At 38.7% G+C, this 23,695-nt stretch overlaps 1 protein-coding gene across 2 annotated transcripts in view; it reads left to right on the top strand.

Annotated features, from left to right (window-relative positions):
• Positions 1 to 23,695, top strand: part of SLC39A12 (solute carrier family 39 member 12) — a 78,087-nt gene that overhangs the window by 10,273 nt on the left and 44,119 nt on the right. For both annotated transcript variants that reach the window (XM_055087733.1, XM_007109850.4), the window contains 5 exons: positions 4,233 to 4,440; positions 11,120 to 11,292; positions 15,280 to 15,451; positions 19,067 to 19,239; positions 22,158 to 22,310. In XM_055087733.1, the coding sequence (XP_054943708.1) occupies positions 4,233 to 4,440; positions 11,120 to 11,292; positions 15,280 to 15,451; positions 19,067 to 19,239; positions 22,158 to 22,310 (879 nt within the window). The remainder of the gene's footprint in view (positions 1 to 4,232; positions 4,441 to 11,119; positions 11,293 to 15,279; positions 15,452 to 19,066; positions 19,240 to 22,157; positions 22,311 to 23,695) is intronic.

Below are 23,695 nucleotides of genomic sequence, written 5' to 3'. Positions count from 1 at the left end.
CATTGATAATTAGGATTTCAACATGCAAATTTTGGGGGGTGACACAGACATTCATTCTATAACAACATATAGTGATAAATTTGATTCTTGGCCTCAATTCTGGTTTCTAGGAGTTCAGAGGTATCTGTGCAATCATGCTGCAACTTAATGCCAGCAAACATATCCTCCAATTTGCTGTAAATTTCTCTTGTAATTGGCAGAACAAATGGAAAGACTGTTTACTAAGGACTTTGTGGATATCACTTCAGTAACTGTAATCTTGTGGCTCTCAAACTTTGGTTATATTTTTTCTTTCTATTTCCAAGGGATAAAATTGGGTTCCTTTATAGAATTCAGTTTTTTGCTTAAATAGGGAGGTGTGCCTACCTAGAATTTCCTCAGTTCAACATCTACGTAATGTAAGATTGGTTCAGATGAGCCACTAGGATTTTAGTCACCTATGTGTTACTGTCTTGATACAGGTTAAATGCAAATGCAAAGCCAGCACTTAAAGGCAGATGGAGTATATACATTTAATGTAGATTTATGGTTATCCAACATACACTGCAAATACCTGGGCTTCTGAAAGTATGTGAGATTAAACATTCCTAGAACAGAATAAACTAATTGAATATTATGTGTAGACCTACTTTATTCAGAAGAAGTGAGCTACTGATGAGTCATAACCCTGTGCTAGGCCTTAGAACAACTATCTCCTGGAGGATACCACTGTCACCAGTTCCTGGGAAGGGTCCTGTGGCCCATGCCCTTGGGGTAGGCTTCTGCTAGGAAGTCAGTCATTCTAGACTTTTGCAGGAGACCTCTTGGCACCTCACTGCAGGCTGCTGCTCTCTTTGACTAGCGGGTGTAAGGTCACAGAAGATGCTGGCGGTCCAGGCCCACCACAACTAGCATTTCTAGGTCTTGCTTTCATGGGACTCAACCTCCATAGGTCAAGCCACTAACAGCAACTCCAGACGGGCCTTAACCAGCTCACTAAGAGAAACCACCTTACACCATCATATTCTGATCTAGCGACCCTCCCTAATGGTCCAGAATCTAAATAGCCCTCTATTCTTTCCTTCTCTTCCTACTCTGTTTTATCTTCCTGACTCAGTCTCTTAATGCAACCACCTCTCTCCATTCTTTCCACTCTTTTGCTGTTTCCATGATAAATGTACCTGGTGCTCTACTAGTCCTGCCTCTTATATGGAGAACGGGTATTCGTGACCACATCCTAAGGACTTCGGGATTGGAAACAATGGTTAGAATCCTCCTTTGTCCTCAGTGGCACATTGAGACGTTACTCTTTCACACCCTCCATGAAAAACTCACACTTCTATGAGGTTCACACTCTGTTATTTTAACTTGTTATTGTCATCCATGAATCTTCTGGCTACTTCTCCAAATTTGTTAAAATTTTGGTAACTGCCTCTCCGCCTTCCCCGCTGCTCCCCACCATAGCTATGAATAGGCTCTTGCCAAGCTCACCAATTACAAACTTAAAAAAGAAATAAATCCAGGATATTGAATATAGCTCCCTAAACCATAATGTAAAAGAGTGTGAAACAGAATATATATATATATATATATATATATATATATACATATGTATAGCTGAGTCACTTTGCTGTACAGCAGAAATTAAACACAACATTGTAAATCAATTATACTTCAATAAGATAAATAAATAGATAGGTAGGTAGATAGATAGATAAATAAATAAATCTGATCCGTACTTTTCCCACCTTGTCCTATGTCACAAGAAGGCAACATTGACATAGTAACCTTCCCTTGAGTCCTCATTGTATGAACATACTTCCTCCTTCCCACACTCCTGTACATTGTATTTCTCAACCATCTCTGTCCTTCTCTTTGCTCTCTCACTTTTGTCAAGTCTTGCCTCCATGAAGCTCTTTTTTGCTCTTTGATTTCTGTCAGCCCATACTTCATGTATTTTCCCATTCGCATCACCCCCATCTCCTGGTTTCTTCTCACTTGTCCAGCTATTCTGTATCAAGTTCCTTTGAAGGATCCACTTGACCTGACATCCCTTAAATCATGGCATCCTCCTTGGCCCCAACTTTGGTTTTCCCTCTCCTCACCCTCCGTATTCTTGTTGAGTGAGATGCTCTCACAACGTCAAGCACTCCTAAACACTGATGACTTTCAATTCTGTTGCAAACCAGCCCAGATTTCTGTTTTGAGCCATCGGCTCATATATTCACCCATCTTTAAAAATCTCCATGTGTATATTTCCTCAGCACTTGAAACTCAATATTAAAATCAAAAGTCATATTTCTATTCCTGAACCTTTCTTTGATGTTGCTTCTGTAGCTCTTGAAATAGTCGCTACTTTGGCTTGTATATGCTGCACATTCCTGTTTGTTTTTCTCTCTGACCCCCATTTTCACCTTTGCAGGCTCTTTTCTTTCTCTGTATAGATTTTAAGCATTAGTGCTCTTTCAGGCGTGGTCTTAGCCCCCATCATTCTATATGCTTTCTCTGGGGTAGCACATCTATACTTAAAGATGACTCACCAGAGTGTATCTCCATCCCAGACCTCTTCCCTGCACTCCAGACCCGCATAGACTATACAACATCTTTTCTTTAAAGATATGGTAAAGGCACCTCACACTTAAATTATCCAAAACCAAGGTTATAAATCAACCCAATGAGATCTAGTCTTCATGTATCACTTCATAGGTCAGCAAATAGCATCGTCATCCAGTCAAATGCCCAACTAGAAATTTTATTTTCCAGATTTCTTCCCCCTTTATATCTAATCCAAGTCCTACTGCTGTTACCTCCTGAAGAGATCCCTAACCTGTTGACTTAGTCCATTATCATCATCACTGTCTTGTTCCTGGACTACAGTAATAGCCTTCTTACTGTGCTACTAGGAAGCACTGACCCTCTTTCCAGTCTATTTGTGCTCCACCAGGCAGCCAGAGTGAATTTGTCAAAACACACTTCCAGTCCTATAACTCCCACTCCCACACCTTGCTCAGAATTCCCCTTTGGCTTCCAGTTGATTTTAGGATAAAGGGCAAACCCCGCTAAATGCCAATAGACCTTCAACTTTCACCATATGCTCCCCTTACTCCACCCACTCCAGTGACTGCCCTCCTTCCAGCTGTGCATATCTGCCATCCTTCTTCCTGCCACACAAACTTTGCATCTGCTGTGTCTCCTGCCTGGGCTATTCCTTTCTCCCACTCCTTCAGATCAACGTGTGTGTGCGCGCGCTCCACAATCCCAAGGAAGCCTTCTTGGATCTGCCTGACTGGGTCAAGTAGCTGTCTATGTTTTCATCATTGTATCATGTACCTCTCCTTCAGAGCAATTGCCAAAGTTATCAACTTACATTTGATTACATTATTGTTTTATTAATAGTAGTGAACTTGAAGCTCCAGGGCAGGCATTTTTAGTACCTAGGGAAGCACCAGATATATACTGGGTATTTGGGGGGAGAATTTGTGGGATAGCGGGCAGTATTACTATTATACAGTCGTCAAACCCAGCAGTCTGAGTCATTTTTGACTCTGCACTCCTCCACATTTTCTTCCAAATCCTTCCAAGGCTAACTTCTTAATATTCTTCGAGTGCATCTGCTTCTTTCCATGTCTAGTGCTACCGTCTTAGGTCGCGAGATATTTTGGATTAATCAATAACTTCTTAACTAGACTTCTTGCCCTCAAGTTCTAACCCTGTCAAGCCATTTACTACTTTGCCACCTGAGTGACATTTCTGTAACCTACCTTATTGTACGATTTTCTTGTTTATAATATTCAGTGGTTTCTCTGGGGCCTTAAGGGGAAATTTATTTTTTAAATTTTATCGAAGTGTAGTTGATTTACAATGTGGTGTTAATTTCTGCTGTACAGCACGTGACTCAGTTATACATATATATGTGTATTCTTTTTCATGTTCTTTTCCATTATGTTTTATCATAGGATAGATATTGAATATAGTTCCCTGTGCTGTACAGTAGGACAATGAGAAAGATTAGACAAATAAGAATCAATGGGTTGGGAGTTAGAAAATTCAGTGCCATGGCAGATGAAAGAAACAAGTATTTTCCGGATAGAGTTCTCTCTGAGACTAGAGAATGATGGTAGACACATTCCCACAAACAAGTCACTCCTCTTTTAGAAGAATGGTTCCTTGTCTTTTGGGGAAATCCTAGAGATGTTCTAATCAGAATAATTTCAGAAGTTAAAATTTTCTTTTTACTTTGTGTCTGATTTCAGTGTATGGAAACCAAAGTGCTGCAGAAAAAATCTGGTATCTCAAGCAGTGATGGTGCCGATGAAAATACACTTCCTCAGTTGGCGGAGACAATCATTGCTTTGTCCCTCCAAGGAGTTTGTCTGGGACAAAGAAACTTGCCGTCCCCAGACTATTTTACAGAATATATTTTCAGTTCCTTGAATAGTACAAATACTCTCCATCTATCAGGTAAGGATGCTTTTCATGAATTTCACTTCCCAGTCACACCTACTAAATATAAACTGTGCCAGAAACAAAAGCAGAATCATTGTGATGACTGAATTTGTCCAGGTATGTTTTAAACACTCTTTTAATCTCAGCATGTAGTGAGACAGGCCAGGGGGCCTTTTCAAGGCAGACATGCTATGATATGTATGTGGTGATAAGGCAAAAATATGCACTCAGCTCATTTGAGCAGGAATGATGAAATTGTGGATGGAGAGCCAAAGGGAGAGATTTTTATGTTCTGCTACTAGTACTAACTGAACACTTTCCTGTTTGGTACACGAAGTGCTGGGCCCGGGGGGACAGAGTATCATGTAGAAGGATAAAATAGTATTCCAAAGGGTGCAAGAGGCTTGGGAGCAGTTTGCTTGGAACCATAAAAGTAAGTCATTTAATGTTAAATAAAAGTACTATAAAATACGCATCTTGGCTACATTCATGACTGCCAGCATTTTAGGGATCTGAGGTAAAATAAGACATCACGAAAGGAATCAGAATGTTTGTTTCACACATTTCTTTGTACTTGACAAGACATTAAGAGTGAAATGACTTATTTTTTCATCTGCATCAGAATGCCCTGCTTTGCACACACACCCCAAGGCCACATACTTCCTCTTGGGAAGTCACAACATAGAAGAGAAATACAAATTTTTCACGGTACCAGCAACACCCTCATGATCTAGATAAATCTTCCAACTCTGAAAGGGGTCAAGAGCTAGGAATCATACAATTCCATGCAGAACTATCTCTGACTTGTTTGTCTAACCCACTGAACGACAGGTGTGTTTTTCTGCAATTCGTTTGTATTTGCTTTAAGAAATGAGAGAAAGAAATCTTTATTCAGATGAAAGTTGAAGTATAATTCAATCGTGTTACCCTAGATATCATCACTAGGAAATAGGCCGGGGAAAAGCATGCTATGCTGAGAATGATTTTGATGTAGCAAACAGGAATTGCTAAATTCAGATTTTGAGTGATTGAGTTTTAGCAGGACAGTTTCCATATCAACCGAAGGAATGCTATGATTTCCCTTTGCAAATAAAAATGTATGCCACTTGAAGGCTCAATCACTCTACAAGAAATAGGAAGAGCCATCAGACCGGAATACAGAATACAGTTAGAGGCAAGCTGTACTGTAAGATCAAGGCAAGTTGTCTAGATATTGACCATCATGGACCCTGGATAAAAAAAACTAAAATAATTGTTTGTGAGAGGTGTTCAGTATCACCCACTTGGGCACAAAGCAGCCACTTTTGCATTTGAGAAGTCAGAATTCCATCCCATCCCAGTGCAATTAGATGCTTATTCCAGAGGCCCCAGGGCATTTTTTTCTAACAACTGCCTCTGAGCTAGGGCTCTACTGATACTAATTGTATTTTGATGTAGGGGGGGAAAAAGTATGGTATTTTTAATTTTTTTAAAATGTTTTTATTATAGAGATTGTTAAACATAAACAAAAGTAGAAACAATAAAATAGTGTACCCCCACGTACACAGTCCCCAGCCTTAACAATTAACAGCAATTGGATAATCTTATATTTGCCTCCGTCCTCTCCCAATCACTTGATTATTTTGAAGCAATCAACCTGTACATATTTCTGTATGAATCTCTAAAAGAGGGGGATTTTTTAAACATCTATTACAAATATCACAGCTAAAAAAAATGAATGATTCCTTAATATCATAAAAATTTCCTTCATGTTCACATTTTTCTGCTTTTTAAAAAACATTTTTAGTTTTTATTGAACCAGGATGTAAATAAGGTCCATAAAATGTGAATTGTTGGTATGTCTCTGACGTTTTACTTTTGATAGGTGTCATGCCCTTCCCCTCCATTCTATTTTGTTGCAAAATTTGTTGAAAAAAAAAAAGGATCATTTATCCCATCTGGATTTTGCTGATTGCATTCCTACTCATTTTACATGTGTTTCTTTTTTTAAAAAATTAATTAATTTATTTATTTTTGGCTGCCCTGGGTCTTCGTTGCTGCGCGCAGGCTTTCTCTAGTTGCGGTGAGCGGGGGCGGCTCTTCGTTGCCGTGTGCGGGCTTCTCATTTCGGTGGCTTCTCTTGTTGAGGAGCATGGACTTTAGGCACGCGGGCTTCAGTAGTTGTGGCGCACGGGCTCAGTAGTTGTGGCTCTTGGGCTCTAGAGCGCAGGCTCAGTAGTTGTGGCGCATGGGCTTAGTTGCTCCATGGCATGTGGGATCTTCCCGGACCAGGGCTCGAACCCGTGTCCCCTGCATTGGCAGGCAGATTCTTAACCACTGCGCCACCAGGGAAGTCCCTTACGTGTGTTTCTATGCACCGTGTTTCATGTATATTGATTTTTATATGTAGAGGTTTGATTAGTTTTAGGTTGTTTATTTATTTGGGGCTACAGTCTGATCGTTGGTATCTTCCATCGGCAGCACATAACATCTGGTTGTCTCTTTCTGAGAAGTTATAAGCTATTGATGGTCATTGCCTAGATTGATCAATTGTTTGGGGCTTACACAGTGGTGATCTTCTAATTCAGTTCTTCTTCATGTTTCAGTGTAATAATTCTATAGTGGAAAATCTTCCCCTCACCACAATTTCATTTTATTGAGGTTCTTAAAGGAAAGTAAGGATAAACTCTTGATTCTTTAATTTTCCACTTTATAAAATAATAACATAGTTTCCTTGCATCCTTCAAGGAACAATGAGCTTTTCTTTTTATATCATTATGATTTCTTATCTCTCAATCTATTGTCATTATTATCCCTTTGATACTCAGATCCTTTCCTCTTTGACAAGTGGAATCTTATTCAAGGTGGCTGTAAGTCCTTTTGTCAAAACCCTTAACACATTTTTTATCTCCCTTGCTCTCCAGTATAAAATATTCCAGGTTCATCTTGTACATTTTCTGCCTAAGCTGGGATAATTGTTTCTCCAAATATTTTTTTATCTTTATATAAACCAATTAATCAAACTTTTCTCTTATTGCTTTTGGATTTTGAGTTAGAGTTGAGAAAGTTTCCCACATTCCCAGGTTATAGAAGAAGTTACTCGTGTTTTCTTATAGTACTTGTATGCTTGCATTGCTGATCCATTTAGGATTAATTCTGGTGCATGTTGTGAAGATTAGATCCAGTTTATTTTCTCTATATGACTATGCAGTTTTCTTTATACCTTTTATTTAAAATGCAGTGGAAATTATTTCCTCCACTGGTTTGAGATGCTGCTTTTATATAATAAAATGATAAATGCAATCAGGTCTATTTCTATTTTCCATTCTGTTCTATTGGCCCACTTGTCTATCCATGTGCCAGTACTGTACTGTTTTACTTATAGTGGCTTTATAGTATATTTAAATTTCTGATAGAGCTAGCCTTCTTCATTGCTCTTCTTTTCAGGGTCTTCCTGGCTTGTTCACTCTTCCTAACAAATATCACCTAACTGTCAAGCTCTGGGAAAAAATAACCCTGTGATAATTTTATTATAATTGCAAAATAATTATAAAATAACTTAGAAATGATATTTATAAGATGTTGCATTTTTATATCCCATAATGTTTCTATTTGTGCATATCTACATGTGTGCTTTTGTGGAGTGTTTTATTATTTCCCTCACATAGGTTTTAGACATTTCCTGGTACATTTATACCTAGGCATTAAACTTTCCTTTTGGCTCTCTTACCTGGGGTCCTCTCTTTCATTACAGCTTCTAACTGGTCTTTTTCTATGTGAAGGTTAGTGATTTTTTTTTAGATTAATTTTATAACCTGTTCCATGATTAAATCTTTCATTTTATTTTGCCCTAATTTTTTAGAGTTTTCAGACAGTTTTGCCTTTTCTTTTTCAATTTGTGTGTCTCTTTTCTTTGTCATCTAATTACATTGATTAATAACCCCAATATAATGGTAAATATTTTGCGAATGGTCTGTACCCTTATCATGTTTTAGACTTTGAAAGAAAAGTTTGTTTCCTTATTGAGGTGAGAGAACAATGATAAAGAAATATATTTATAGTCTTTTATATTAACCCACATATTTACATTTCTAGTACTCTTCATTTCTTCCTGTGGACTTGACTTACCATTCAGATCATTTCTTTTCAGCTTAAATAACTTCATCTAGTGTTTCTTGTAAGACAGTACTGGTACCAATGAATTCTCCATTCATTGTTTATCTGGGAATAATTTTATTTCACCTTCATTTTTTAAATTCATTTATTATTTATATTATTTTTAAACGTCTTTATTGGAGTATAATTGCTTTACAATGGTGTGTTAGTTTCTGCTGTATAACAAAGTGAATCAGCTATATGTATACATAAATCCCCATATCCCCTCCCTCTTGTGTCTCCCTCCCACCCTCCCTATCCCACCCCTCTAGGTGGTCACAAAGCACTGAGCTGATCCCCCTGTGCTATGCAGCAACTTCCCACTAGCTATCTATTTTACATTTAATAGTGTATATATGTCCATGCCATTCTCTCACTTCATCCCAGCTTACCCTTCCCCCTTCCCTGTGTCCTCAAGTCTATTCTCTATGTCTGCATCTTTATTCCTGTCCTGCCCCTAGGTTCTTCAGAACCTTTTTTTTTTTTTAGATTCCATATATATGTGTTAGCATACAGTATTTGTTTTTCTCTTTCTGACTTACTTCACTCTGTGTGACAGACTCTAGGTCCATCCACCTCACTACAAATAATTTCATTTCTTTTTATGGCTGAGTAATATTCCATTGTATATATGTGCCACATCTTCTTTATCCATTCGTCTGTTGATGGACACACCTAGGTTGCTTCCTCATCTTCATTTTTGAAGGGTTGTTTTGCTGGATATTAAATCCTTAATTGACAGTTTTTTCTTTCAGCATTTTGAACATCTTATTCCACTACTCTCTGGCCTCTGTTTTTCAGATGGGAAGTCAGCTATTGATTGTATCAATGCTCCCTGGTATGTGATGAGTCATTTTTCCATCACTGCATTCAAGATATATCTTTGTCTTTGATTCTCAACCGTTTGACTATGTTTGGGTTTGGATCTTGTATATTTATCCTACTTGATGTCTGATGATCTTCTTTTTGTTTTATTTTGTTTGTTTGTTTTTTGACCACGCCCCATATAATTTCCCCAGCCTGGGACCTTGACAGTGAGAGCATGGAGTCCTAGCCACTGGACCACCAGGGAATTCCCTCTGATGAAGTTTTTGAACATTGTAGATTAAGGCTTTACATCAAATTCAGAAAGTTTTTAGCCATTATTTTCTCCAATATCTTTTCCTACTTCTTTCTCTTTCTTCTTTCCAAGTGACTGCCACTACATATGGGTCAGTATATTTGCTATTTCCCACAGGTCTCTGAGACTTGTTCTTTCTTTTTCTCTTTGTTCTTCAGATTAGATTATTTCTATTAATTTATCCCCATATTCAGCAATTCTTTCTTCTACCATCTCAATATGCTGTTGCTCTCCTCTAGTGAATTTTTCACTTCATTTATTCTGTTCTTCTACTCCAGAATTTCCATTTAGACTTTTATATAGTTTTGATCTCCTGATTGAAAATTGCTATTTGTTAATTTATTATTGTCATACTTTCCTTTAATTTCTCAAATATTATTCTCTTTAGTTCCTTGAACATACTTATAATGACTGCTTTGAAGTCTTTGTCTGTGAAATCCAACATCTGGGAATACTAAGATACATATTTATTGACTGCTTTTTTCCCTGACTCTGAGTCACACTTTCCCATTTCTTTGCAGGTCTCTCTCTCTCTCTCTCTCTCTCTTTTTTTTTTTTTTTTTTTTGTTGTTGTTGAAACTGGCCATTTAAAATAAAATATTGTAGTAATTCTAGTTTGCAGTTTTCCTACTGCTGATGGTAACATTTAGGAAAACACCAGAGGTATTTTTTTCACAAGTAGAAAGATGAATAAATTCCAAGAAATTCACCATAATATTCAATTGTTCTCTGTATCAATCATTTTTTAAGGCTACAGCTGTACCAAGGGAAACTAAACTGCAGTCTGTAAACTGACAACCATACCACAGTAGCATTAGAAAACCAAGTCTCATTTGTCCCAGTAATCTCAGCTGCTTTTCAGTTCCTGTTTCTTTCCTGCATTAAACACTGAAGAGGAAAATGATTAGATTGACTTTACATTAAAGTTATAGTTAATCTACTAAGGATGTATTGTGCCTAAAGGGAATAAGTTTTCTAAGGATTAAATCAGTTTCATCTTTTGTTTACATTTTTATAGGGAACACCTAGAAAAAGAATTAGTTGACTTACCAGAAGGCACTCCATTTTTGGAATTGCTCATTTCATCTTGGTTCAGCTCTAAGATCTCAAGATCTTGTGAGAGAATCATTAACCATGTGAAGTATAAATACCCTTTATTGTTTTTTGGGTTTTTCTGGCCATGCCATGCAGCATGTGGGATCTTAGTTCCCTGACCAGGGATTGAACCTGTACCCTCTGTATTGGAAGCACAGAGTCTTAACCACTGGACCACCAGGGAAGTCCCTAAATGCTCTCTATTCTTGTTCAGAGTAAAACCTTGGCTTTTCATTAGAACTTTACTTAGTAAATATCTACTCTGTGGCCGTGTGAAATTGTGATTATTCTGAAACTGGCCTGTCTTTATTGTATGTGACACCAGATTTTGTATGAAATTTCTAGAACTAGACCAACTCCTCAACACTCTCTGGACTAAAAATACCTGTATCAGAAAAGATAGAATCCATCAACTTCAAAGGAAACAAAACAACCTAACAATCCATAATTGGGCCTACCCTAATCTATCTGTATCCGAGGACCCAGAATCAGATGACAGTCCAATTTCCTGGGATCAGGTATTGTCATTATTCCTCTTGTACCATCATTTGCTATTGTCAGAGGAAGTAGCTGTGAACATTCTCTAAGAGTTGTTGAAAAGTTAAAGGATAATGTAGATTTCCTGAAATGTAAAAATATTCTATTCCCACAGTGTGGGCAGGGTTTTTTCTTTTTACAAGTGGGTCTCTATAGACATACACTTGAGGTCAAGATATTTAGGAGAATGATATATGTTACTCTTTCCTCCACTGGGTCCATACTGAATGCATGAATAATTAATTCAGCAAACCTGTGAGCATTTACTATGTGCTAGTCACCATCATGGGCACCAGGGATAGATGACTGAACAAAAATAGGCATGGCTCCTCTGGAGCTAACAGGGTAGTGGGAGGATATAGACATTATATAAAAACTTACAATGATGAATGAACACTTAAAAGTTAGATTATATTATGAAGAGATTACTTTGGATTGTGAGCAACAGAGAAATATTTGTATAGTAGGTAGCACTGAGAAGGTTTTTGAGAAAAGGTGATATATGAGCCTATAAACATGTTCATATTCTTATTTCCTAAAGTTGTGTTCCAAAGTACATTCACTAGTCTACCTAGATAATTCTTGAAAAGGGGTGCTATGGTCAAATCTGATTGGGAAATACTGAAGATGCATATTGCACTGTAGCACATTAATGTGTCTGGGGAGGTCCTTTAGTAAATAAAATTCTTTAATTTTATTGGATCCAGCATTTTTCAGACTCTGTTACACATAGAAACCTTCCCTGCCCTTATTATTTAAAATCTTGAAAAATTGATATTCCATGATAATGGCTTACATTTAATGAGTAAATTAATACTATGTATTAGACACTGCACAATTTCACCTGCATTCTTCATGTAATGATTACAACAGCTGTATGAAGTTAGGTTATATGATTGCATCCTACAGATTAGGAAATTGAGGCATGGAGCTAATAAGTAGTTGTTGCTTAAGTTCACAGAAACTGAGGTATCTACATAGGTTGTCTGATGGCATATTCTGTGCTCTGAACAACTATGCTGTTTGAGAAATGTTGATTTAAAGAAATAAAACTATTTTTGTTATTTATATCTTGGATGAGTTAACATTCCTATTAAGCACAATCTGTATTTTAAAAGGGCAAAATTCCTTACATATTCCTAACAATAGTGAAGGTCGTTCCTGTAAGTTATGAATGATTGGGCATTATCACATATTTTTGCTACGATATATTTTAAAAAGTGAATTTCTGTTAATTAGGCCACATATCAAACGCATCAATTAAAGCTGAGTCTTTCAAACTCACACTTGGTGTAGTCAACTGATGGTAACAAGAGTTGATGCCTATATTAATCCTTATTTGTGAAGTCTCTTTAAATATTTCTTCAGGGCCAGCTCTTAGAAGGGAACCCATTTGTCTGATGGAGACCCTGTTTGCATAAAGAATGAAGGTTATTTCTCAAAATTTAGGGGTTACCTACTTAAGGCATGCATCTCCTAAGAACAGTAATAATCATTTTCTGTGCTGACTCTGCAAGATAAACAACCTCTTTCTCAATTCTTCTCTGTTCGAACATGTCACTTTCTTTGTGACTTTTGAGGGGACCCTAAGGTAAGAGGCTAGATCTGGAGATCCTGCCTATATTATTAAGACCAGTGATTCTCAAGTGTGGTCCCTGGACCAGCAGTATCAGCAGCTACTGGGACCTTGTTGGAAATGGAAATTCTCAGGTCCCACCCCAGAATCTACTGAATTAGTGGAGTTCATCACCCTGTCTTTTAACAAGCCTTCCAAGGGATTCTTAAAACTAAAGTTCAAGAAGCAACACTTAAGAATGTGTTTGTAAAGTTTCCACAGAAATCTGATGATGTCAACACACGTGTACAAGTATGTTGAAGTTGTATGTGAAGGATTAAAGCTGTTTCAAAGGTTATTGACTGGATAATCTAAATTTCCATTCTATTTTCTTCTTCATTAAAAACATTTTGTCTACCAAAATTTTATAGGATATAATGAATCCCCTTTAAGGACATTTGTGTTAGTGATTTCAGAAGAAATTTAATGCAACAATAACCTAAATAGTACAGGAACAGCAAGTAAATATCAAGGGCATAGAAGCTTATAATAGAATAACCTTACTCTATGAGAAGGTATTCTAAAACTAGAAACTATTCAATTCCTTGACAGTGAACTGCGGGAAGATGCATGGCATTCTTTTCATGTTTATCTTTCCACTCTCTTACTTCCCAGGCAGGCATTTTTCAATGAGAATGTTTATTATGAAGGATTCATGATCAGAAGTTTGTTGTTAGTTTCCCTTTATTGTTGCCAGTATTTTTAATGATGAAGTAATTCTATTCCATGATTAATAAATGATACACAAGAGACTGTTGTCTTTGGTATAAATTATTTTGATAAAGGGAAAAAAATCACAAGTTTAGCTTTCTGCTGCTGCTTCTTGTAGTAGAAAACTTTTGGAGTTCTTGCCCAATCCCTTTCTGAGGAATGGCTTTCTCACCCACAGTGCTGGGTCCAGAAGCCATGTTTGAAGAGCACGGTCCCACCCCCTATCTCGGGGGCAAAATTGATGGAATCAAATGGGTATTTGACCAAGAAAACCCATCTATAGCTTTGCTGAGCCAATCAGATCTGTCAGGATTTGCAGACTCAATCCAATCTTGGGTTCTTGGATGGAAAGGTCACCTTAGGGTCAGGGCTTATATGGCCATGTGTTTATTAAAGAGAGAAGACCAGACTTTGAAAGGAAGTAGATGTCTGCAGAGGGAAACAGAAAGAAGAAAATACTAAGCCCCAAAGAGACAGAGAAAAGTCATTGGTTCTAATTTTCCAGCTTCCGGTTCAGTTCCTCTTGAAATGTGGCTGTCCTTCCCATCTCAGACATCCTCTGTAAGCTTCATGCATCCTCTCATGGTGTCTGCTGGTTTGAGTAGGTTCTGTTCCATGCAACCAAACATCTCCCAATCAAGATAAAGCTTTTTAACCCTTGGAATCATCCCAAAGGATTTTTGTGTGGGAGAATCCAGCAAATGTGTCATCGTTATTTTCTGATTAGCCAGGTGCCTTTGTTTAAAATCCCTACTTTCTACAGCGTGGCAGATCAGACAATCCTTGTATACAACACTGACTTTTTAAAAGATACCTTACTGTAACTAAAGATCACACTGGTCTTGCATTGGGGTCACCCATTTGTGCTAGTGAAACTATACACCCTTCTCATGCCCATATGAAAACTTTTCAGTGTAATTTTTGATGCACAAAATGTCAGCCCTTAACACTTCTGAAATGGACAGATGCTTTGAGGCAACTCTTAGAGACCCGTTTCATTTGTTGTCTGTTTCTACTTCCTATCTCATAAATATCCCTATACAATATGAAAAAAAATCACAAAGATCTAGATAAAAATTAGTGAAATCAGTAGGCAATAACAGTGATTTCAATTGTTTTTGTGGTGGAAGGCTGTCAAGGGACGGAGGTCGCCATATCGTTCAGCGAGTTGATAACATTGCTTTTGAAAATGCATGTTGCCTACAAAGGCTTACTAAATCAGAGAATATTAAAGACGATGACCTCATTACCCCAGAGCTCCTGTTTATCCCGTGAAGTTTTAGCTTTGTTAACAATACAAAGCCATCCCCCCTCAAGGTTTCCGTAGACTGCTGGTTAGAACACTATCCAACACGTTGTAAAACACGGTGCATCTCTTCAGGAGAGAAAAAAGTGTGCAAAACTCCTACTATATAATACTCGGGATGAAAGTGAGATGCAGCTGCTTTAATCAGAGATGAAAGATAATCCTGGGGAATTATTTATGGACAAAAGGCTTCAGGGAGACACACCTAGTAATGGCTTCGTGTGGAAGGGTTGCCTTGAACCCTTCCACTTAGTTCTGACTCCTCAAGAATGGTAGTCGATGGGGAATTTGGTTCAGTGCCGAGGATGGTAACAGTGTACGTTCTTCCTCCTACAGACTTGCTTCTCTGCTGGGCAATTCGTGGAGATATTTCTACAGAACAAGCTTTCAGCCATTTCTAAGGAGGACTTTAAGCAAATGAGTCCAGGAATCATCCAGCAATTGCTGAGCTGCTCTTGCCAGCTGCCCCAGGACCAACAAGCAAAGCTGGCGCCCCCCACTCCGGAGAGTAAGTTCTGGTTCTTCACTCGGAGAGCTAATGCACGCAGTGTATGCAATGATGATGTTGAATGAAGGACTCGTACCATATACCAGGCACCGCTCTAAGCATTTTACGTCGATCAGCTCATTGAGTCCTCACACAGTGCTACCAGCTAGAAATTATTATTATTATCCTCACTTTAGAGATGAGGAAACTGAAGCACATAGAAGTTAAGTGACTTGCCCACGGACGCACAGCTGGTAAGTGGTAGAGCTGGGATTCAAACGCACACAAGCTGTTTTTAACCACCTATGCTATGCTGCCTTTCAACGAATAATTTATATTTTGTATATAACTTATATAAATCAAGTTTGTCCCCTGTATTTGACTCAAGCATGGACCAACTTCAAAGTCCAGAGTTGAGCTGTGGCATGGTGTATGAGAAGGAACATCTGTATTGGGATCCGAAATGCAGAGCTGAGTCCCGCCTTCTTTCCCCAGCCAACACCGTGATCTTCAGCAATCTCTTTATATCCCAAGCCCACCTCTTTCTCTGCACAGTGGGAAGCAGTGATATTACAGGGCTTCCTATCCATTTCCACATTATGGCACACAGTAAAAATGAAGGCACATTGGGGTAAACCAGAGAGGCTGTTCTGGGATGGAGGTGACCAGTGCAAGGAGGTGCCAGCCTCCCGGTGTGGTTGGCAGCCCCAGGAAGTGAAAGGATCAATGTTCCTACTCACCTGTGACCCATAACATCGCTGCAGTAGATGAGCATTACTCTTAAGACTTCACCGTATACCAGGGACGTTCCAATGGGCTAATGCGTACAAAAATGCATTCTGTAAATTTAAAGCACCTGACATTTAAAAGGCAAAAGAAAAAAAGGAAAAAAAAGGGGTGGCCTAAGAACATCTATGACGGATAGTAAAAATATGACGTTTAACTATATGTAAAATATTACCATTGATCTGAGGGCCTTACATATTTTTCAGAACTGCTTTTCTTTCTCTTTGAGGTAGTCTGCAATGCCCATCATAGCAGAATTGTTCAGTTACTTATTTCTAACTCATAATGGATTCTACATCGAGTGATTCATTTGAAGATTGTGAACAAAAACATGCCAGGTCTATATATCTAAGACTCCACGTTCACTGAGAGGAAAAAAAAGCTTCATTAAAAGGGAGCAGCTAAATAATTCAACACCTTGTGGTCAGTGATGGCTCAGAAATGAATCTGTATAACCAGACACCTCCCTGGCACGGGGTCTGGTTATACAGGCCAATTGGAAACAGGGTTTTGGACTGAAGATCCATGATAAAAGCTTAATTCCCTTTTTAATTAACTTCTAGACCCTTCTAGGATATAGTCTTCCTGAGAAAAGTCCAAACAAGTCATACTCACTAAAGAACCTAGAAAAACATCACCGTCCTCAATTTAAAATGTTGCATCATATAACTAAAGGGAAAGGTTTGTGTTGTTGGCCTTTTGAAATTACAGGAATGTAAGAAGTTAAAGAGGGGAAGACAGGGAGACGTTAAGAGCAGTGTTCAGTACGCTGAAACTCAACCCCGAAGCACCACCTTCAATCGAATTTCCAGGAAAGAATGCTATGGCCGTGTAGAAACCATTTCAGAACTGTTCAAAGAAGCTGCTCAGGATTGGTTAAGAATTTAGTTGGTAGGTCCAGTTCTGTTGTAAGGATGGGAAAGATTTATATCAAATCTGACTCCAGTCAAGAAAGATTTACAAGCTCCCAAGGAATGAAACATCCTTTCTCTTCCAAAACCACACCGTAGCTGCCCTCAGGACAATGGGGAAAGTAGAAGAATTGAAGAACTTGAAACTTTGCCTTTTGCCTGGGAAATGTCAGCCCCTAATTTGTCCTTGTTGAGTTCCTGACATTTCCTGATCTTTTGTAGCCACCATAAAAATGTGGCAACTTTGAACTTTATTAGGCACCCAGGTGCTCATGATAAACTTCAAATGTCTTTAATTTATCTGTTAGTCAAGAAGAATCACTTTCCCACTGAGAGTCTATTTGTGGAAGAATGGGATGTGAAACTTGGTTATATATCTCTAGGGATTTTTTTTAACCACATAGGTATTAAATTAGAGCAAAATAAAACCTCTAGGCAGGTGTATGATCATTCCAGACTATTTCTCTTATTTTCTTTTAATGTCGTAAAAAATAGATGCAATTTACCATCTCAACCCTTTTAAGTGTACGGTTCGGTAGTATTAAATATTTTCACCTTGCTCTGCAACAGATCTCTAGAAATGCCTCATCTTGCAAAACTGAAACTCTGTATCTGTTGAACAACAGCCATTTTATAGATTTCCCTAGCAGCAAAGGAGTAGCGGTGAGAGTGGGAAAAATCAAAGTGTGAAAGTTTTTTGCCTCCTCTGAGTACACTACCAACTTTATTTTAATGTTCGATCTCTGTATAATTTAGAGCTTATAATTCGATAAGGGTCCTCTTCACATCACAAGCCTATTGTCATCTTACCAGCTAGTGTCATTAACGTGACCTACTGTGGAGAATGACTGTCCCAGCAAAGTACAAGAATGATGAGGATGCAGCGTCTTCAATTATAATACATTTTAAGATGGTGATTTCTTAAAATCCACAATGGGCTTCAAGTGCAATAGTATGATAGCTGAAATTGTTTGATTTTTTATCTGTCTGTGGTCACGAAAGGAAATGATAGTTTAATTTTGTAATTACCTACCTTCATTGTTTACAAACCATTTGGCCTGACATTAGTAACTTCTCAGGTGAAACAGGGTATTCGCTCTGAATATCTGCAAAGGAAAATGGTGTGTGAATATTCTTTATCCTCAAATCATATATACTTGACTCTGAAAGCCATTTCTTTCTCTTCATCTTTCTCTTAATCTTTCTTCCTTTACCCTTTTATTTCTTCTCCCCTCCTACATATTTGTTTCTGTTTGAATAATTGTAAAAAATTGCACTTTCTGAGCATTTAAAAAATCTAGAAGCTTAGAAATACAGAATAAATTTTAGGGGTTATAAAAACTTATTGCGATAATCCAAAAGGTAGGCTGTCCAAATTTATATTAGCATCCATTACACATCGACTGATCAGTTTTTACCGATACAATCGCTCGTTTTAGTCACTGAGAATAATAAACACTTCTGAAATTACAAAGAATTGTGAGAATTTTTGTAAGAAAGTACTCATTTTGTCCACAAATATTGATCTACAATGGCCCAAACTATATGCTCCTTCTGTAACATTGCTTCCTTCCCTTCGAAATGTTTAAATGAAATTAAATGACAAATATTACCAGTGTCTGTCAATGGAGGTTGTAGTTTAAAGTGAGAGAAATTATTTTCTTTGGGGGTAAGAGGTAAGCTAGCTCCTTGCTTGCTATGGTGATTTTTTCATAAGGGGTAGTCAGGATAACTTCAAAGCAACGGAGTAATTTGGAGAAAGTCTTTTCATTCTTTTCCTTACAAATTAAAGCCTTGAAACCTTTTACCCAATGCAGCACTCACAAAACAATTTTGTATCCCTATCGGTTATAGTACGGGCTGGATTCTTCTAGCACGCCCACTGGCAGAGGCCCTCCTGGGGGCTCTGACTGGTTTGCAACCTCCTTTTTCGGCTCAGAATATGGCTACAGCACCATGGCAGTGACGCTGCTTACGCTGGGCTCCATGCTCGGGACGACCCTGATCCTTTTCCACTGCTGCGAGGAGAACTATAGGCTCATTTTACAGCTGTTTGTGGGTCTGGCTGTTGGGACACTTTCTGGGGATGCTCTGCTCCATCTGATTCCTCAGGTAAGCGGCTATTTTCCGTTCCAGATGGAGCGTTTCTAATTTCTCTTTACTTTGTGCCACTGGAGGTGCTTATGCAGAATTTCAGGGTGACGTGGATGCATAGATACAGTGGCCAGTGTTTTCCTTGATAATCAGTATTATTTCCCCAAAGCCCTTGTAGGAGAAAAGAGATGATTAATCATTAGATCCACCAGGTTATTCTTATTTTTGAAATTTAAAAATATGTGATCAGATATGGATTCCTGTTAACAAAAATTCAGGAAGTGTACGTACCTCTAAATAAAAACGAATGGGCTCTAAGATGTACTGGTTTTTCTCCGGTGGCCCCCAGGCCTCATCAGATCCATGCTCTGCTTTTCTCTGCTGTCTCTTCTGCCCCTGAAGATTGCACCCCCTCAGCTCCCTTGAGGCTGGATTGTTGTTTGAGTTCCCCCAGTGCGTGCACAACGGAAAAGCCAGGGCAGGAGGAGAGAGTGGCAGGGGTATCTCTGCCCCGCTCCCTCCCCCCAGCACTGGCTCTAGAAGCAGCTGATTACCCGCAGTAATACACCTCCTGCAGGAGGCCTCCTCCCTAACTTCATCTCCCACAGAGCTGCAGTAACTGAGCTTCAGTTATTTCCAACCTTTGCCCTTTGCCCTTTCAGCCCTAAGAGTGATAATGGTTCCCTGGGGTTGCCAGTTTCCGGGTGTCTCATTATCCCTCCTTCATACTCTTGACACCTGCCCACACCTCTGTCATAGCACCACCGTTAACCTCTCTTCGTTTGAACCATCAAAATGAATTTCTCTTTCTTGCCCAACTATTAGCATCTAGATTTCCTTTAAGAAACATGCAATCTCCAGGAAGCTGGCTCTTTGCTGAAGTCTTCGGAGGCTCTTTATTTGTCAGAGATGAAAGGATTAGGACCAGAGATGCAAAAGAGTTCAGGGAGAAGAGTCTTCAGATGAGGTTATGTATTCCTTCTGAAATCTCTTGTGATGGATAATGATGAGCAGATGATTTCCCCCACCTCTCACAGAGTCTGAGATGTTAAAATTTTCCACAAGCCTCTGGCAATTTCCTGCAGGGTCTCTCTTGTTGCTTAGAGGCTCAAAAATTATTACATGTTCTGAAAATTGCAAAGTGAGCATTGGAGAAATGAAAGAAACCATTATTAGTTTTAATTTCCCTTATAATCTAACTTTCAGGAAATATTTCAGGGCTTACTGGCTTGAGGCGGTGGCCGAAGCCTGTTTCTAGGTCACTGTAGTGGGTGCAGAGCTGTTCATTGCCCAGGATCCTGGGAAGTAGCAACAGGGTCTTAAGGCTGCCTGGGTCTCCCCGAGTGGGAGAGTACACAGCCCAAGGCAGCAGGGGTGGATGTTGGGGGGAGTGGGACTGGCCACCGGCCCTACAGAGACATATTGCAGAGGGGAGCTTAGCTGGGTTTCACTTAGAAGGCAGTTGCTTTACTTGAGGAAAGAGAGGAGGACATAAGTCATTGGGAAGAGGAAGGTAGATGCCGTACAGCTGTGGTGGAAAGCTAGAAAAATCAGTGGTTCCTGAATGTGATCCAAGGCAAGTGTTTAAAGGTCTGCACAGAAATGAGATAAATCCCACTGTCACGATTTCCTCTTTTATTTTTATTTATTTATTTATTTATTATTATTTTTTGTGCGGTACGCGGGCCTCTCACCGTTGTGGCCTCTCCCGCTGCGGAGCACAGGCTCCGGACGCGCAGGCTCAGCGGCCACGGCTCACGGGCCCAGCCGCTCCGCGGCACGTGGGATCCTCCCGGACCGGGGCGCGAACCCGCGTCCCCCGCATCGGCAGGCGGACCCCCAACCGCCGCGCCCCCAGGGAAGCCCACGATTTCCTCTTTTAACTAGCTGCATTGATTCAACTTGAAGATGTACATTTTATTCTGAAATTGTGAGGTTTTCCTCTGTTTTCTTTTCTGACATGACAACATCCTCTGTTTTGTGACATAATGGTAATTCCAAATATTAGGTGCCTGTCGTTTTAAGTCTTTACCAAAAGAAAAGTGGACTAACGTGTATATGTCTTTAGTTATGTCCGTACACTCAGATCCATACATATACTCACACATGTATACATATGTATCAATAGGTATATGCATACGTACATAAATATCTATACACTATTTATATGAACACATACACATATAATTTTTTTCTTTTCTAAATTTAATGGTTAGTAATATCCTAAATATGGAAACCACTGAGCTATTTCCCGAACTGTCTTCTCCTGGGGAGGGAATATGACACATTACGATTTACTAGCTCACAAGAAATCATGAGGTCCACAAATGGATGAGACGGCCAGTGGGATGAGTCAACTGGAGGAAACGTCCTCATGCTTTTCGAGTATCCTTTTGTGTCCCAGAGAGCTGACAGTGTTGCTGGGCGTACAGGATGCGCTCGATGGAAAAAGTCCTTCCGGTGGATTTCTTACTTATTGGAACATTTATTAAAAGTTTTCTTTAATTGCTATGGGACATGGGGAGAATAAACCCTGGATGAAATAGATCTTTATATTTGTTCTGGATGTAAAAAACCTTGATTTGTTATAAAGCATTGCTGTGCAGATTGGGATGGACTGAACTGGAAAAAAATTCAGCTAAAGGACTGAGAATGTATGAAAATTTAGGCCGCTTGCTGAAATAAGCTTAGGCTTTAGTCTACTCATTAGCAGCAGCTTTTCAAAGCTCTCCTTTCTTTTTTCACATCTTATTTGGCCCTGATTAAATCATATAGTGGAAGTATTCAGACATCTAAAAGCAAACTGGGCTTTGAATGAATTCAGGTGTTGTCATGGGGTCCCCCAGAATGGAAATTGAATATATTTTCAACAGTGGACCTACTAAATAATATTTAAGTCATCAAAAGTTATTTCTTTCCGTTTCTTTTCTTTTTAGGTTCTTGGTTTACATAAGCAGGAAGCCTCAGAGTTTGGACATTTCCATGAAAACAAGGGCCATATCTGGAAACTGCTGGGATTAATTGGAGGCATCCATGGATTTTTCTTAATAGAAAAATGTTTTATTCTTCTTGTATCACCAAGTGCCGAGGTATATTTTAAATTTTATTTATCTTTTATGTTAGGGCTTCATGATATTTTTCCTTTATTTCAGAAATACTTGTTCAAAAGTAATTAACATCTTCATGAGGTTGTCTATTTAGGGATGGCACTCTGATTTCTAGGACACACAGATCATTCTGACTGAGAGCTTCCTTATAAGCATGATTATTAATTTTTCAAACATCTGTTGCTGGGCCATTACTATACTTATTACAGCCTCCTATTTGACCTCCCTGGCTAGTTTAGAAACAGGAGAGTATTTCATGTCTGAGAATGAAGGGCTTTAAAGGCCTAGCTACCAATCTGTGTTTTGGGTATCTTTCTTAACCCAAAACAAATTAACATGCAAACAAAAACTTTGAAAATTCCGAAAATTATGCATCGTTTTCTATCTTTAGGACATTTAAAATTATGCCAACAAGAAGCTCGGGAGTGGGAATTCCAGCAAATCTTTTTCAGCTTGAATAATTGCTTTCATTGTGCCTGCATTTGATCAATTTCTACATATATGATGAAATGTAAAATGCAGTGTGGCATATTTTTAGATTTTGTTTCTTTTTGCTCATATATATTACCCTATAAGAAAATACATGAACAGTTTTGTGGGATAGTTAAAAACATAAATGCTTGTAAAAAAACAAACAAACAAACAAACAACTCCAGGAGACTAAAATAAACTTTCCCTACAAAGTCCTGGGATTCTGCAGTCTTCATGTTTTCTACTTATTCCCTGACTTTCTTCCCGTTCACTTACTATAAAATGCTTGTACTCAGGGCAAACACTACTATCTTTTAAAAGACTTCTAAACAAACTTTTAAACAAGCAAACACTACCATCTTTTTTTTTAAGTCAGAAAACAAGTCTTTATTAATTTCTATTAATTAGGTATTGTAGGTATAAGCAGAAGCAATATATGTTATAGTCATTTTCCTTGAGTAACTGATGCTATTGGTATTTCTTTTTAACATCTTTATTGGAGTATAATTGCTTTACAAGGGTGCGTTAGCTTCTGCTGTATGACAAAGTGAATCAGTTATACACATACGTATGTCCCCATATCTCTTCTCTCTGCGTCTCCCTCCCTCCCACCCTCCCTATCCCACCCCTCTAGGTGGTCACAAAGCACTGAGCTGATCTCCCTGTGCTATGCGGCCGCCTCCCACTAGCTATCTGTTTTACGTTTGGTAGTGTATATATGTCCGTGCCACTCTCTCACTTTGTCCCAGCTTACCCTTCCCCCTCCCCGTATCCTCAAGTCCATTCTCTAGTAGGTCTGTGTCTTTATTCCCGTCTTGCCCCTAGGTTCTTCATGACCATTTTTTTTTTTTTTAGATTCCATATATATGTGTTAGCATACGGTATTTGTTTTTCTC

Source organism: Physeter macrocephalus, chromosome 11 (assembly GCF_002837175.3).
Source record: "Physeter macrocephalus isolate SW-GA chromosome 11, ASM283717v5, whole genome shotgun sequence".
Taxonomy (NCBI): Eukaryota; Metazoa; Chordata; class Mammalia; order Artiodactyla; family Physeteridae; genus Physeter; species Physeter macrocephalus.
Note: the sequence above shows the minus strand (reverse complement) of the source record. Positions and strands in the feature narration are given on the sequence as shown.